The following is an 18,309-nucleotide window of genomic DNA, read 5'->3' on the forward strand; positions in this document are numbered from 1 at the left end:
AAACCTTTCAAACCAGTAAAATAAATGATATTCTTTAAAATATATATAAAATTCAATGGTGCCCCAGATCTGCTTGGTTACAACCATTCTTCAATGTATACATTTGGTACCAATACGAAGCTTTTATGTATCTGTAATGTACTAATAAGCTCTCTTTAGTACCAATACGTACCCCTCTAAGGTTCTAATATGAACCCTTTAGGTGCAAAGCTGTACTTTCTAAAAGGGAACCGCCCCAGTGATAGCTGAGGTACATATTTTCACAAATATTTTGACAGGGAGGGCACCCAGGAACAGTTAACTATAAACCTTTTCAACCCAGAAAGATTAGATATATTATTTAAAAAATATATTTTTTCCTACTATGGAAGTCAATGGTGACCCAGATCTGCTTGGTTACAAACATTGTTCATTTGGTACCAATATGAAGCTTTTATGTATCTTTAATGTACTAAGAAGCTCTCTTTGGCAGTACAGACCCCCTCTGAGGTACTTATAAGAACTCTTTAGGTGCAAAGCTGTACTTTTTGTAAAGGGTACCACTCCAATGACAGCTGTGGTACATATTTTCACCATTTTTGGACAGTGCACCCAGGTACAGTTGTTCACAAAAAAACTTTTCAAACCAGAAAGATTCATTATATTATTTAAAATATATTTTTTTCCTATTATGGAAGTCAATGGTGCCCCAGATCTGCTTGGTTACAAACATTCTTCGATGTATACATATGAAACCAATATGAAGCTTTTACGTATCTTTAACGTACTAATAATCTCTCTTTAGTACCAATACGTACCCATCTGAGGTACTAATATTACCTCATTTGCTGCAAAGCTGTACTTTCTGCAAGGGTACCGCCCCAGTGACAGCTGTGGTGCATATTTTCACAATGTTTGACAGCACAGTGCACACAGGAACAGTTGTTCACAAAAAACCTTTCAATCCAGTAAAATAAATTATATTCTTTGAAATAGATTTTTCCTACTATGGAAGTCAATGGTGCCCCAGATCTGCTTGGTTACAAACATTCTTCAATGTATACATTTGGTACCAAAATTAGCTTTTATGAATATTTCATGTGCTAATAATCCTCTCTTTAGTACAAATACTTACCCATCTAAGGTACTAAAATGAACCCTTTAGGTGCAAAGGTGTACTTTTTGTAAAGGGTACCGCCCCAATGACAGCTGGGGTACATATTTTCACAATTTATTTGCCAGGAACAGTTGTTCACAAAAAAACTTTTCAACCCAGAAAAATGTATATTATTATTTACAATATATATTTTTTCCTGCTATGCAAGTAAATGGTGCCCCAGATCTGTTTGGTTACAAACACTCTTCATTTGATATCTATATTAAGCTTGTATGTATCTTTAATGTACTAATAAGCTCTCTTTGGCTATACAGACCCCCTCTGAGGTACAAATATGAACTCTTTAGGTGCAAAGCTGTACTTTTTGAAAGGGTACCGCCCCAATGACAGCTGGGGTATATATTTTCACAATTTATTTGACAGTACACCTAGGACAGGTTGTTCACAAAAAAAACTTTTCAACCCAGAAAAATTTATATTATTATTTAAAATATATATTTTTTCCTACTATGCAAGTTAATGGTGCCCCAGATCTGCTTGGTTACAAACATTCTTCAATGTATACATTTGGTACCAATATGAGCTTTTATGAATATTTAAATGTACTAATAATCCTCTCTTTAGTACAAATACTTACCCATCTAAGGTACTAAAATGAACCCTTTAGGTGCAAAGGTGTACTTTTTGTAAAGGGTACCGCCCCAATGACAGCTGGGGTACATATTTTCACAATTTATTTGCCAGGAACAGTTGTTCACAAAAAAACTTTTCAACCCAGAAAAATGTATATTATTATTTACAATATATATTTTTTCCTGCTATGCAAGTTAATGGTGCCCCAGATCTGTTTGGTTACAAACACTCTTCATTTGATATCTATATTAAGCTTGTATGTATCTTTAATGTACTAATAAGCTCTCTTTGGCTATACAGACCCCCTGTGAGGTACAAATATGAACTCTTTAGGTGCAAAGCTGTACTTTTTGAAAGGGTACCGCCCCAATGACAGCTGGGGTATATATTTTCACAATATATTTGACAGTACACATAGGACAGGTTGTTCACAAAAAAAACTTTTCAACCCAGAAAAATTTATATTATTATTTACAATATATATTTTTTCCTACTATGCAAGTTAATGGTGCCCCAGATCTGCTTGGTTACAAACATTCTTCATTTGGTGTCAATCTTAAGCTTGTATGTATCTTTAATGTACTAATAAGCTCTCTTTGCCAATACAGACCCCCTCTAAGTTACAAATATGAACTCTTAAAGGTGCAAAGCTGTACTTTTTGAATGGGTACCCCCCCAATGACAGCTGGGGTACATATTTTCACCATTTTTTGGCAGTGCACCCAGAAACAGTTGTTCACAAAAAAACTTTTCAATCCAGAAAGATATTATTTAAAATATATTTTTTCATACTATGGAAGTCAATGGTGCCCCAGATCTGCTTGGTTACAAACATTCTTCAATGTATACATTTGGTCCCAATATTAGCTTTTATGAATATTTAAATGTACTAATAATCCTCTCTTTAGTACAAATACTTACCCATCTAAGGTACGAATATGAACTCATTAGGTGCAAAGGTGTACTTTTTGAATGGGTACCCCCCCAATGACAGATGGGGTACATATTTTCACCATTTTTTGACAGTGCACCCAGAAACAGTTTTCACCCAAAACTTTTCAACACAGAAACAAATATAATATTATTTAAAATATAATTTTTTCCTACTATAGAAGTTAATGGTGCCCCAGATCTGCTTGGTTACCATGCTGCATGATTTCAAGTATTCGCAACATATCGATTAAAATACGAATCATTTCCTCTCACAAACATTTCGTTTTGCTTCATAACGGTCTATTTACCCACTAGTTTTTTGGATAACTTGCACTTTTATCCGAGTATCACCATGTCCACCCCCATATAAGAAGAAGATAAAATGAGGACATTTTAATACAAAATTATTTGTCTCATCTGGGTCAAAAACATCTGGGATGGTATGACGCATGCGTCTCTTTTTCTCAAGCACACATACACTGCGTGCCTCCCCATACCAATAACCTTTCAACCTCAGCTTCCATAAGCTGCCCAAGCTCTGTCTCTAATTGTGCTCCCCTGAGCCTGAAGGTTGTGCAGGAGGCCACGTGTGAGGAGCTCCCCGCTATGAGGACCCCATGAGGTGACAGTTTGTCCCTCTTAAACACACTGACAGAGTGATGAACTAATTAACCCAGGCCCGTCCCATGTGACTGGCCCCTCCCACTTCTCCTTCTATGTCAGTGATAGTTAACCTGCCAATCAAAAGTGACAAATGTGTGTGGTAGAGCTGTACTCACCCAATGGCCAAGCAAATACTACGGTACCAATCATTAATATCCTCCTGGTCATCCGACATCAGCAGCAGTTTGGCTCTGGCAAAAGTCAACTGGAGGAGAGAAATCACAACATGTGAGTTTGAGTAATGAGAAGAGATTCAAAGTGATGGATGTGGAGAATTATAAGATTTTGGTATAGTCAAACATCTGACCTACACATATTTCTATTTGCTAAGGCATTTGTGACCTTTAATTTAAAAAGTAGTGAGCATGTCGCTGGCAACACCAAGGTCAGAGGCGTCATGCCCATTCAAACTGAGGGGGCACGTGCCACGTTTGAGCCAAATGAAATTTGCATGCAACCTCCAAATCAAAGAAGCATCCATTAATCTGTTACTTGTCTTTTATCTGTTTAATATGCACAATATTATCATTTCTGTGCTGCATCCTTGTCATCCTTTTTATAGGGTTTAATCATGTTATATGTTACTTTATTGGTGCTGCAGACGCAACTGCGCAACTTTTCAGATGTAAATGTCATTATTTTGAAGTAATCACATTTATTTTGGTGGTTTTTACATGAAAGCAGATTGTTAGAAATGTAAGTGGGAGTGCCATGAAAAGACTGTGAATGCTCTATAATATTTCTTTAAATGTCTGTGTATGCACAAATTTCTGTGAGCTGTGCCCCCTTAAAAAAATGCTGCATGACGCCCCTGGGTTTGTGTAGATGAATTGCACTATTCAAACGTATAGTCTGATGATACTTCAAGTTGCTTTGGATAAAAGCGAATGCGCAAATTTTACTGTCAAATTTGACATACTTCCATTATTGTGCATATAATTTAACTGCACCACTAGAGGGCGTCCAAAAACCACTTTGTTGATGTCGTACCACAGATAATCATTGTGCCAGCAGTCCATCATCTCTTTTTACAAAAAAATTGTTGCAAACACATGACCAAAGAGAACAAAACCACATAAAACTACCAGCTAGTAGGGCTGTGAAATTAATCATTTTTGATTTTATTTTTTAATTCAAACAATTACAAAAACAAATCGAGGAAAAACAATTATTGTACAATTAACTCATTACCCGCCAGCCATTTTTTGAAAAAGTTGCACGCCAGAATTTTTTTGTGATTTTCACAAAAGTTTCACAAAATGACTTTCAGGAAAATTTTCTTCAAAAAATATATAAACATATAAATATATCAAATGAAAGAACAGACCCTCTGCTTAAAAAAAAAAAAAACGTTTCATCCTATCTATATATTTTTTTCTCTGCTTATAAGCTCTTAAATATGGCTATTTTCTTACAATTTTTTTTTTTTATAAAAATGCTGAAATAATTGCATTTGTGTGAAGGAACTAAGAGATCAGATTCAGAATGATTATTAAAACATACACAGAGTTTAAAATAAGTAAATCATTTTTTGCTTCAGTTTTTTTATAAATTGGGTATCTAGTGGATAATTGCGGTATAGATTAACATAAAACCTCATCAGGAACAAGTTTTTTTTTCATACGAATGTTTTCTCTTAATTTACGAGATAACACGCCAATGGCGGGCAAAGCGTTAAAATATAAATTTTGTGCCTCTGCACATGCAGCCAATTGCAACACTAATTGAATAAAAAAAATTCAATTAATGCATGTTTCAAAGCCAGAGATGTAGATAATCGCAGTTACGATTTTTATTAAAATAACCGTGATTATGATTTTGCACATAATCGAGCAGCCTTACCAGCTAGGACCAAAATATCACATGCGTGCATACCAGCGTTTGCAAATTTATTTTGTTTGTAATAATCAAATGATCTTAATACGACAAAAATATATGTATAGTTAAAGTTTAAAGTGAATGCAGACTGACGAGACACAAAAAGCAATGCTTTCTTTTCACAAAAAGAATGTGATTTTTTTTACATTTGACGTTTTTCTATAATTTGACTAGATTTAACTTTAAAAGCATTATTGTATCGCATACCGCACAATCTAGAAAGTTACTGTACATGGCAATTTTCGTCAATACCGTCCCAGACAGCATACAACTCCGGGCAAGAGCTGCTGACTTCGGCGTGGATCCGGCCCGGGGTCGTCTGCTGTCTACTAGGAGCCCTACGCAGATAAAGGCTTAATCCACCTCTAAAAACATCAACATCATTACTTTCAACCGATGAGACGAAAACCTAAAACCGATCATCACGCCAAATAGGCTAAAACGGGAAGAAAAACACCCGGCTGTGGATTCTAGAGCAAAGATGCGCAGATGTGCCCGTTGATGCTCTCAGCTGCGAATCTGGCACAAGTTTTCCAGCTCGGCCCATGTTCTCCTCCCCCGTCAGATGGCTCATCCCTGAATCAACAGCAATTACCATCGCTCATCCGTACTGTGGAGACTCCACTGCTAGATTACACATGTCAAACAAGACAACGGAAACCGTCCAACCCCAAACAGAGGCGAGGGCTTTATCCTCTGAATAATTACGGCGGGGGCCATTAGAGTGGATTATAATTGGGGCCCTGAAAGTATTAAATGACCTTTCGCATTTACCTGAAACCGCAGGAGTGGAGAGAAACCCTCGGCAGTTACAGACAGCATATCAATAATCGGTTTTAATCTTTATTACCACCGGGGACCTAATAGTAATGAGCGCGCTTTAATGGACACCGGGTAAAACGAACGGTTATATTTTGAGAAAGGTGCAGGTGGTGGTGGTTTCTTCATTATGTATTAAATAGATTAAGATTTCAAACGTCCCATCATCAGAAGTATTATCCAATTACCGAGTTCAGTGAGCGAGGCGAGGCGGCGCGCCGTATTAGGGGAACGGGTCGCACAAATAGATTCCACTTCCACCACGACGCGATAATTAGGGATTTGTCAGGAAATCTGACCCTCTTAGGTAGAAATTACTAACTTATAATAAGAACGGCGATGCGGGGAGCCTCTCCGACGCACATAATTTCACTTGATTATTTATACATCAAAGAGAATCGGTCATGGATGCAGAATAATATTCGAGGAGGAGGAAGAAGAAGAAAGAGTCGGAAAGAACCGCGGCGAGACGAAAGGGATGCGAGAAATGAAGAAGGGGCAAAATAATTATCTAAATACAAACACTCTCTCATCTAGACAAGTGGAAGAGAGAGAGAAAATGTTCATAGCACACCACTACTACTACTACTTTCAAACTTTGCATATAGATTGCCATGGCATTTCCAGCTGTCAAATTTAATTTTGCTTTAATTCTTCACGGCCCGGTCGGGGAGGGGCCCGAGACTGCTGACGGGCTCTTTCCTCTTCGGTCCAGGTGGGAGGCGCGTGGAGCGCGGATCAATAATGTGTCCTTATGAGAAATTATAGCTAATGCTATCGAGTATGCATTTGGATCCTCCGAGGGATAACTGGCTAATGAATTGCCATTTCTAGCCATTAGATAATACGCGGCGGATGTGAGAGGAGGGGCGCCGGGTACAGACAGCGGTTCAGGAAGATGCATTCAACGGAAGAGAGGATGAAAAGCATATCTGATTGAGCGATGCATCTTCCCAGGGCTCTACAGGGCGGGCGGCTTTGAATCTAGTAATTCAGTGCACCCCAAAAATACATGTCATGTGATAGCTTACTACTAGTTAGGGGACAATGAGTAGTGGCCAAACAAACAGTGAGGTTTAAAAGACTGTAGTGACTTCAGTCTGTCCACAGGGGTCATCACAACAGATTGCAAGCATGCAAAATAAATTTCGCTTTGATTTTGATTTTTTTAGGTCATTCATATGTGACGTACAGGTTTAAGTTAGCCAAACTGTAACTTACATTAATGCATTTGGGTGATTCTCGCGAAATTAGACTTATGAGGTGTCATGAAAACATTTTGATAAAAAAGTAAATGCAAAGTAAGAGTATCAAAATAAGAAGCATACTAAACATCTCTTCATGTACACATTATTTCAAATGAAAATTCTCATTACCGCAACGTGTCCATGACTGGATTTGGGTTCTTTGACATGGAAATATTTATAATAAAAAAAATAAAAAGCTTCAGTGCATGTTATACTATAAACATTTACAGTAAAGAAACATGTGGTATTGGTGATCATTGGTAAATGTAGAGACAATAATAAGGAATATAAATGTGTCCAAGACCAATTTTCTCATCCTCCGCAACAATTTCCAATCATTGTTTAAACCCTCAATGAACTAACATTTTTAAAAGTTAAAAGTTGAAATTTTATTTGTCATAGTACCTAGATAACTTTTTAGTTCTCATTACCGAAACATGAGTTTGTAAATGCATTTATTTAATGTAATATCATGTTGTGGTAATGATAATTTTTGATAATGATAATCTAAAAAACTTTTTTAAATCCTCTAAAAAAATAATGGTTATAGTAAGTTCAGACCTTAATCTTATATATGTGCAAATACATATATTTAATGTATATATTTAATGTAATATATTTACATATATTGTAAATGCATATATTTAATGTAATATGTTGCGGTAATGGTAATTTTTGATAATGATAATCTAAAACATTTAAATAATTCTATATGAAATATTTTTTAAAACCTTATATTTAATGTAATATATTAACATATATTGTAAATGCATATATTTAATGTAATATCATGTGGCGGTAATGATAATTTTCGATAATGATAATCTAAAAAATTTAAATAATTCTATAGGAAATATGTTTTAAATCCTTATATTTAATGTAACATATTAACATATATTGTAAATGCATATATTTAATGTAATATCATGTTGTGGTAATGATAATTTTTGATAATGATAATCTAAAAAACTTTTTTAAATCCTCTAAAAAATTATGGTTATAGTAAGTTCAGACCTTAATCTTATATATGTGCAAATACATATATTTAATGTATTTATTTAATGTAATATATTTACATATATTGTAAATGCATATATTTAATGTAATATGTTGCGGTAATGATAATTTTCGATAATGATCATCTAAAAAATTTAAATAATTCTATAGGAAATATGTTTTAAATCCTTATATTTAATGTAACGTATTAACATATATTGTAAATGCATATATTTAATGTAATATCATGTTGCGGTAATGATAATTTTTGATAATGATAATCTAAAACATTTAAATAATTCTATATGAAATATTTTTTAAAACCTTATATTTAATGTAATATATTAACATACATTGTAAATGCATATATTTAATGTAATATCATGTGGCGGTAATGATAATTTTCGATAATGATAATCTAAAAAATTTAAATAATTCTATAGGAAATATGTTTTAAATCCTTATATTTAATGTAACATATTAACATATATTGTAAATGCATATTTTTAAGGTAATATCATGTTGCGGTAATGATAATTTTTGATAATGATAATCTAAAAAACTTTTTTAAATCCTCTAAAAAAATAATGGTTATAGTAAGTTCAGACCTTAATCTTATATATGTGCAAATACATATATTTAATGTATATATTTAATGTAATATATTTACATAAATTGTAAATGAATATATTTAATGTAATATCATGTAGCGGTAATGATAATTTTCGATAATGATAATCTAAAAAATTTAAATAATTCTATAGGAAATATTTTTTAAATCCAAAATAATGGTTATAGTTCAGACCTTAATCTTATATGTGGAAAAAATTGTCTTCAACTGCTTTTTAAAAAATCTGATGCTGGACACCTTTTAAATATGGATTTCGTGAGAATCACCCATTTGGCAGATGCCCTGTGCACACTAAATAAATGCAAAATGTAATAATTGCATAGTAAGTGAAACAGTAACCACCCCTAAAATTCATGCATTTGCTATTTAAAATGCGCAGATAATTCATAAAAGCAGGTAAATTACTGTTACAAATGTCATCCCTTTTAAGAAAAAAAAAAACAGCTGAAATACTAAATATCTGTTGACTGGTTACACTTTCAGAAAAAGGTACAAAAGCTGTCACTGGGAACATTAGGACCTTTAAAAAATGGTCTCCGTCCTGGTGACAGCTTTTCTGAGGGTGTAGTGGTTGTACGCTTTTCACAAACAAAATAAATAACCAAATGATTAAGGAACGACAAAATCTGGTTTGTGGCGCGCGATACGTTCGTCTGAATGTTTCATGAGATCATTTAGATATAATTTGTCACACAGCGGCAGACCTGGAAAGAGATCAAGCAGTGTCAAGACATTAAAACTTGAAGCCTTACGAGAAACTCACGTCATTAGCCGAAGCAGAAAAAATTTAATTTTTGCAGACTGAATCGCTCTGAGAACAATCTGTGTGGGGAGAGATATACGGTTCAGATTTATTAAATAGAGTCAAAGAGTGTGCCTATGGGAAATATATGCATCTTTGTGCATTTTTTAAGATGTAAAATAAGTTTTTGGTGTCCCCAGGGTGCATATGTGAAATTTTACCTCAAAATACCTCACAGATAATTTATTATAAAATGTTAAAATTGCCACTTCGTAGGTCCAAGCAAAAATGTGTGTCCTTTAAAATGCAAATGAGCTGATGAAATGCAAACACTGATCGCAATGATGGTGGTTTGTTGATGGTGGACATCAAAACCCAATCGTGATGTCAATTATTTAGTGCCGTGATTGGCTTGTGCAGATTTAGGGGCGGCATTATCCCCTGCTGACATCACAAGGAGAGCCAAATTTCAATGATCTATTTTCTCACATGCTTGCAGAGAATGCTAAAACTAAGTTACTGAGTTGATCTTTTACACATTTTCTAGGTTGATAGATGCACCAGATACCCAATTATAGCACTTAAAGATTTTAAAAGTCAGATTTAAACGCTATGACCCCTTTTCACATAATTACATAATTTATTTCTTATTAAAGTACAAATCTTCACCCATATCCCCAAGTCTCCATCTGGTGTGCATGGTCAATGATCAGAAGCAGGATATGAATATACTTGACATAAATGTATAGGTCCACCAACTCTGATTGGTTATTCTAACTGGGCGTTCACACCAGATGCGGTAGAGGTGGCAAGCACGAGTGATTTACATGTTAAGTTAATGCAATGACACGAATAGGCATCCTGCGGCGCGGCGCGATTGATGTGGAATGCACGGTGCGGATGGCGCATTCCGCGCAAATTGAGCGTTGCCGCGGGAAACGCGCAAGTTGGAAAATCTGAACTTTGTCGGATTTCTGCGTTGCGTTAACCAATCGGGACCTTGCTGTAGTAGTGACGTGATTACAAGAAGCGAGCGTAGTCTCAGCGAAGTCGCAGAAGCCGCTATGACCGTAATCATTGGCGACAGGAAGTGTTCAGTTATGCGGCAAAGTTGAAAAACGTTAAACCTTATGCAAATGATGAGCGACTTTTGGGAACGACTACCAATGGAAGTAAACGAGCCGAGTTCATGTAATCATTTCGCTAGATAAGACCCTTATGCCTCGTTTGGGATCATTTAGAGTCCTTTGAAACTGCAATTTTAAACTGCATTAAAACTGTTAAGTGTTGGGGTCCATTAAAGTTCATTAAAATGAGAAAAATCCTGGAATGTTTTCCTCAAAAAACACAATTTCTTCTCGACTGAACAAAGAAAGACATCCACATGTTGGATGACATGGTGGTGAGTAAATTATCTGGATTTTTTTGAAGAAAATTTACTAATCCTTAAACATGTTATAATAAATTATATATAGAGTATTTTGAGCTAAAACTTCATATGTACTCTGGGGACACCAAATATTTAAAGTCTTGTGAAATATCCCTTTAAGTAAATATTTAAATAATTCAATAGCACATTTGTTGTGTAATGAACACATAATAAACAAATAAAATATTTTGTTAGTATTCAGATTTTTTATTTTTTAATTATTACATTTTATTATTTAATTGTAAATGATTCATTATGAACCACCTGCAATTTCTTTGTGAACCACCAGGGTTCATGAACCCCAGTTTGGGAAACCCTGCCACAATGAATTTTCACCTAAATAAAACGTTGACGTAGCAACGACGTACAACCTTTATTAAATACCAAAGCATGCTTTATTTAGTCCATACGGACATCACGGTATACACTTACACTGATAAGGCCCCCTTGGCTTTTAGTGTGGCCAAAAACTTTGTCGGCAGTGCACTCCTTCAATGGGTAGACTCGCTGGCATGCAAACTTCCCCCCGTTGGTCGGGTGTAAAGGACTGTACGGTTTGGCTTGGAGCAGGATGTCGGAAAACAGGAAGAACATTTTGGGCTTGGCCTCCGTCCCTTTAGTGGGCACTGTCTTCAACCAGCCTTCCCGAATGTACCACCTCCCTGCCAGAAGAAGAGACAACAGAACGTGAAGCATCTATTAAGGGCTTACTTATTGTACCCGAGTCCACCTTTTACCGCAAAAGATGAGGCAACCAATCTCCCTTCTAAGTGATTGGCAGTTGCGTGATGGAAACTAAATTAGATGCTGACATTTGGATAGATAAGATGAAATTTCATTCCTGCTACTGATTCCTTTAATTGCCCCGGTGAACCTGGAGACTGCGGCCGCGGTGATAGCGAGCGTGCCGAGCCCCAAACGGACGCTTAGAGCGACAGACAAGCACTCTATGATTAGCAGAGGGGTCAAGTAGGGGTCCAATTGCTTTTTTAAAATGCCACAGGTTTAATATGAGGCAACAATGAGGACACATCTTCTGATGCTCCCGGGCGGCGCGAGCAGATCGGATTTAATGCTTTCTACGGCTTCTTTAAATTGGTTACAGGCATTTACAGGAGACAGTTCAGTTCATGTTTTAAAAAACGGATTGCCTAAAAGACTAATCGGGTTTAACACAACAGATTTACCGTGCAAACCTTCTTGATGCTATTAAAGCACGTAATAAATGCATGCAATAAGCGTAGACTCCAATATGATTCAGAGACATCTATGTAATGCAATAAAACAAGCGATACGGTGTGAATTCGTTTTTCCGCATGTTCTCTTCCCCGCTCTTGGATTGGCATATCCAAGGAAAACTTTGTCGGCTCAGTTCAAAGAGCAGGAACTTGGAGATCCCCTCTTCATGTCGAACGCTTTCAACTTCCCCTGTCAAAGAGAACCTCTGCCCGGCTACAAAGGACCTGGTGGTTTGCAGGGTGCTAAAGGTTGCACTACAAAGCGGCTGGGTGCTCCTGATGTGACCAAGCCAAAGACCGAGAAGACACATGAAAGCACGTCTCCATTTGAAAGTGATGGAATGGCAAGTCAGATCATTGTTAATTTTCGAAAGGGCTTTGTTGGATAGCTTACGCTTTCATGTCTGGTAAAAAAGGAGTTTCGATGTACAGTTTGTGAGGTGCACAATTCTTTCTGATTCAATGTATTAAATTGAAGGACGAATTGTGTCTTTAAAGCCCAAAACACAGATCGCTCAAGTGAATGCAAATTTATCCACCTAACAATACAGAATACAAAAAGCTACAGATGGACAACATCCCACAAAAGTTTTCTGAAAGCCATAAAATAACTTTCTTGGAGGAATTAATCGACATTTAAGTTGTTATTCACTGAAAATCTTGCATGATAGCTGTGGTCACCATTCACTTTCATTAAATGGCAAAGTGCATCTTAAAGGGATAGTTTACCCAAAAATTACATCATTACTCACCTTCAAATTGGCTCAAACGTGTTTAATTCCTTTGTTCTGCTCAACACAAATCAACATTTTGTAACCAAGCAGATCTGGGGCACCATTGACTTCTGTAGCAGGAAAATAATTACATGGAAGTGAATGGTGCCCCAAAAGTTTGAAACAAGTTTAGGTAAATGATTCGGATTCAGTTTATTAAACTGTAGGACCAATTTGTGTCTTTAGAGCCTAAAACACAGGTCAATCAAGTACATGCAAATTCATCCACCTAAGAAGCTAGATTTTTTGCTTGATTTGATTCTCGAAATGAGGAATGGCACTGATGTACAGTATATTGCACAGGGTACAAAAGCTACAGAAGGACAACATACCATCCATAAAATAACTTTCTCCCTGAGGAATGGATTGACATATAAGTAGCTATTCACTGAAAAATTTGTATGACAGCTGTGGTCACCATTCACTTTCATTGAATGGCAAAGTGTAGCTTTGTTGCAGAGTTCACCCAAAAATGACCATTCTGACGTTCAAACAACATAAATTAAGATATTTTGAAAAATGTTTGTAATCAATCAGATCTGGGGCCCCATTGACTTTTACAGTAGAAAAAATAATTATATGGAGGTGAATGGTGCCCCAGATCTGTTTGGTTACAAACATTAAATGATGACATTTAGGGAAAGTAATCTTTGGAAGTGAATGGTCCCCCATGTCCGTTTGGTTATAAACATTAAATGATAACATTTAGGAATAATTTAAAAAATAATTATATGGAAGTGAATGGTGCTTCATATCCGTTTGGTTACAAACATTAAAGGTGGGGTGCATGATTTTTGAAAAACACTTTGGAAAAGGGAATCAGACCGAATACCAAAGCACACTTGTAGCCAATCAACAGTAAGGAACGTGTCTACTAACCGACATTGTTGCCTGGGTTGTGAATGTGTGGGGCGGGTCTATCAAAAGAAGGTCCTGATTCTATTGGGGTAGGGTCGTGTTTGTTTAGGTGATTTCAAATCAACATTGGCTTTCAGAGATCATGCACCCCGCCTTTAAATGATATTATTTATGAAAAATAATTAAATGGAAGTGAATGGTGCCCCATATTTGTTTGTTTATAAACATTAAATGAAAACATTTAGGAACCATAATTCTATGGAAGTGAACGGTGCCCCATATCTGTTTGGTTATAAACATTAAATTATAACATTTAGGAAAAGTAATCTTTGAAAGTAAATGGTGCCCAATATCCGTTTGGTTATAAACATTAAGGGGCGGTTTCCCGGACAAGGATTAGACGAGTCCTAGACTAAATTTTTAAGAGCTGTCCAAACTGACAACAACTTGCACTGACATATCTTAAAATACATCAGTGCCCTTTGTTTTGCCTCAAAATGCACACAGGTAATGTTTTTAGTAAGGCATGTTTGTTAAAACTAGTTATATTTCCTAATTAAACTAAAGCCTAGTCCTGGATTAAGCTAATCCCTGTCCGGGAAACCGCCCCTAAATGATAACATTTAGGAAAAATAATTCTATGGAAGTGAATGGTGCCCTATATCTGTTTGGTTATAAACATTAAATGATAACATTTAGGAAAAATAATTCTATGGAAGTGAATGGTGCCCTATATCTGTTTGGTTATAAACATTAAATGATAACATTTAGAAAAAAAAAATTCTATGGAAGTGAATGGTGCCCCATATCCATTTGGTTAAAAATATAAAATGATGACATTTAGGAACATTATTCTATGGAAGTAAATGGTGCCCCATATCTGTTTGGTTACAGACATTAAATGATGACATTTAGGAAAAGTGATTCTATGGAAGTGAATGGTGCCCCATATCTGTTTGGTTATAAACATTAAATAAGCATTTTGGGGTAAACTTTCCCTTTAAACATGCTTTTAAAAATTGCTCCTTTTGTGTTTTTTTTTATGAGCAAATGTTTTTGACAATCACAAGGATTAGATTTATAACATTTTCAGCACTATGGACCGGTCTCCACAGCTACAACTCTATTCCTACTTCTGAACGTACCCTATAAATGAAGCCATAGACTACGTTTTTGCTGACTCCTTTGGCAAAATAATGATATAGAAAAAAGTGTCTGTGAATTGAATACATTCAAATGTATTGCACAGGCCACAGGCCAGACATTAGCCTCAGGATGTTCAAAAAGCTGCCCTAGTGGTAACATCCCACTCTGGACTCCAAGAAATCCGACTGTCTGGCGTATCATTGTCCCATTGATTCAAGCTTTAAGAACAACACTGCCCTTATCACCAACCAGGCCACTTAATATTGTTCAGGGGCTCCGGAGTCACATTGGAGGAAAGGAAGAAGATGGACGATAAGCCACCGCGGCCTCTTTGGGCCTTCTGAAGTCAGAAAAAGTGCAAAAGCGAGCTTGGAAAAGAAGTCTTATTGGACTAGAAAAAAAGACCTTGGTAGAATTCTGGAGTTTTGGAAAAACAGGATGAGATGGGTTTTTTTACACCCTTCCTACATCCAGCACTGTGTGAAATGAGCCCAGCGCTCGTTGGGTATTCATCACCAGCCTCTCAACCACCTTTGTGCACACACTCGCTCAAACACACACTCGCTCTCCCAACTTCCTTTTTATCTGTCGGCCCACAAGATGAGGAGAGGCTCTAATTGGTCCTGGGGGAGATTGGCAGGCCAAGACGCTCACGACAAGATCTTTTTCACTCTCTTCTTCCTTCTCCATCTTCTCTTTTGTTTCGCACGTGGGCATTTTCCCTTGGGATAAATAAGGAGGAAGAAAGGACCTCCACTCCACAAGTAGCATTAAAGAGGCGATAACTGACTGATGGCACACTTCCCCCCATTACCAATTAGCGTAGAGGACTTGTCAATAAATTCGGTTAACTCTCCCGTTCGCCATCGTGGTTTGCGAAAACAAAACTAGCCGACGCCACTTTTGTTGATTGCGGGAGAAGAGTCGGACACTTTTAAACAAGACGACGTCTTCCAATTGACCTTCTTCATCCGATTAACTCTCTCTTTATGGTGATAAAAAATGCGAAGTCTCTAACCTGGAGCCAGGATTCTGGTCTTTCGGCCCTTTAGCTGTTTCTGGACTCTACGCAGCTGCAGGTGGTTCTCGTGTCTGTGAGCGTTGTCCTGGATCCGCTGGGCGACCTCTGACATGGCTTTTACTGCCTCTGCGAAGGGAGGACACAAAAACAGCAGACGAATGTAAAGCTCAACTGCATCCTTGCTACATAAATTATAATATATGACACTAAAATGCATTATTATGTAATTAAATATGGTACCTAAATATATTTCTTCTGTCTACAGCTTCAGTCTGAATAATTAACATTTTTAAATACATCACTAGATGTGGGCGATTAATATTTTGAAGTATTGCAATATCCTAAAAAGGGTCTTCAAAACGTCATGATGCCAAGGACCCCCAAATATGATAAAGGGACCCCCTTTAGTTTTATGTATAATGAATATATAATTCACTACACTTATGTATTGCTGGATGTATAAACCGCAGTAAGTAAAATAAAGAGGACTGTAATAAAAAAAAAAACACTACACAAAGCAAATATAAATGATTCTGGAATGTATGTAGCAAAAAATGAAAGATAAATACATAATAATAAATACATTTAACAATTCTAAGAAAATATCTAAGATTTTCGTATTAAAGCAATAAGCCCCAAGAAGCAGTGGGTTACCAGTGCATTTTATAACAGCTAAGGGGCGTTGTTAGGCATGACGCGAAGCACTGTAACACCACTGCTTTGCGGGGCATATTGCTTTTATAAAACGGTTACTTCATATGCATAGCAGGATTTCATAAAATAAAACACAAATAAGTTGTAATTACATTAGTACAAATATCACTCTTCCGCCAAACATATTAGTTCCTCAAAATCAAGTGGATAAAATATGAACTTGAGGTAGAAACTCCTCAGGGAACGTTTTCTCTTTATTGACGAGATGACTCAACAATATTTATTCACATTTATCTGGATAGCGCCATTAATTATGCAATTGTAGAAAAATTAAGAATATGATTAAAGATGTATTTGATTGTCCATCTGTGGTGTTTATTTTCATAAATTAATTATTTTGAAAATGAAATGGGTTACATTCTACCCTTGCAAAAATTAACCATGTTTGTTGTGGTAAAAGTGTAGTAACCATGTTTATTGATCTCTATAAGTAAAACCAGTTTCACTACAGTAGCCATGTTTTTTTAACTGTAGTAAAACTATGGTTAATTTTGTAAAAAAAGTTAGTTTTTTTTTTATCCACAGTTTAGTCAATTTTCTAGGTTAATTTAAACCAGCGGTTGTGGTTGTCCTAGAGATGCACTAATACAATATTTCTGTGCCAATACCGATATTTGATTACGATATTTGAATAGGTATCCTGTGGCATGGGGCGCGCAAATTGAGCATTGCCATGGGAAACCTGCAAGCTAGAAAATCTGAACTTTGGCGGATATTCGCGCCGCGCCAACCAATCAGGAGCTTGCTCTAGTAGTGATGTGATTACAAGAAGCAAGCAGAGTTGCAGAAGCCCCTCCCATAATGCAAATTTCCGCGTGAATTTCTCGAATGACTAGAAATTCATGCACGAACGAAGAGAGTAAACTCAAAATGTTCAAGCAGCAAACTACGTGCAAATAGCACATTTTTACCACCTCTACCGCGTCTTGAGTGAACGCACAGTTAGACTGACATCTACCAATACTGATAGATACCGATAGTTTTGCTTTTACTTGTTTCAAATTATGATGTCATGAAATCCTAGAAGTGCAGAGCATACAAATTGCAAATCTGTTGTCAGGGCAATACAAGTCATTTGGAAACCATGTTAATCAAGGTTGTGTGGTTGTAGCCGCTAGCAGGATGCTCACTGAAATAATTTTAGAGACGTTATTTAAGGTCGAAAAACTACAAAGTGTTGCTTTAAGGTTGAAGAATGGTCCATTTTTGTAAGCGTAAGGACGTGCGCTTAAATTTTCGTCCTTTGTACGCGCACTGCCGATTTTTTGAAACCCTGAGTACATTGTACACATAGGTCACGCATGCGCCTACAGTAGAATGTAGTACAGTATGTAGCCCAGATGACGCATTGCCTTTTGTCGCAATGCGCATGCGTCGAACAACACGTACGAGTCAAATAAACTATGCAAGGCTATGGATTCGACCGTTCGTGTACACGTAAAAAACTGACTTTACTCCAAAATTTTGGATGAGCTGGGAATTTTAATATGCC

At 36.4% G+C, this 18,309-nt stretch overlaps 1 protein-coding gene across 1 annotated transcript in view; it reads right to left on the reverse strand.

Annotated features, from left to right (window-relative positions):
- arhgef39 (Rho guanine nucleotide exchange factor (GEF) 39) overlaps positions 1-18,309 on the reverse strand; it is a 65,301-nt gene that overhangs the window by 6,569 nt on the left and 40,423 nt on the right. Inside the window, exons 7-9 of the mRNA XM_065290127.2 lie at positions 16,101-16,229; positions 11,500-11,729; positions 3,442-3,530 (exon numbers count right to left, since the gene is read on the reverse strand). Of these exons, the coding sequence (XP_065146199.1) occupies positions 3,442-3,530; positions 11,500-11,729; positions 16,101-16,229 (448 nt within the window). The remainder of the gene's footprint in view (positions 1-3,441; positions 3,531-11,499; positions 11,730-16,100; positions 16,230-18,309) is intronic.

The sequence above is a fragment of the Paramisgurnus dabryanus genome, chromosome 1 (assembly GCF_030506205.2).
Source record: "Paramisgurnus dabryanus chromosome 1, PD_genome_1.1, whole genome shotgun sequence".
Classification (NCBI taxonomy): domain Eukaryota; kingdom Metazoa; phylum Chordata; class Actinopteri; order Cypriniformes; family Cobitidae; genus Paramisgurnus; species Paramisgurnus dabryanus.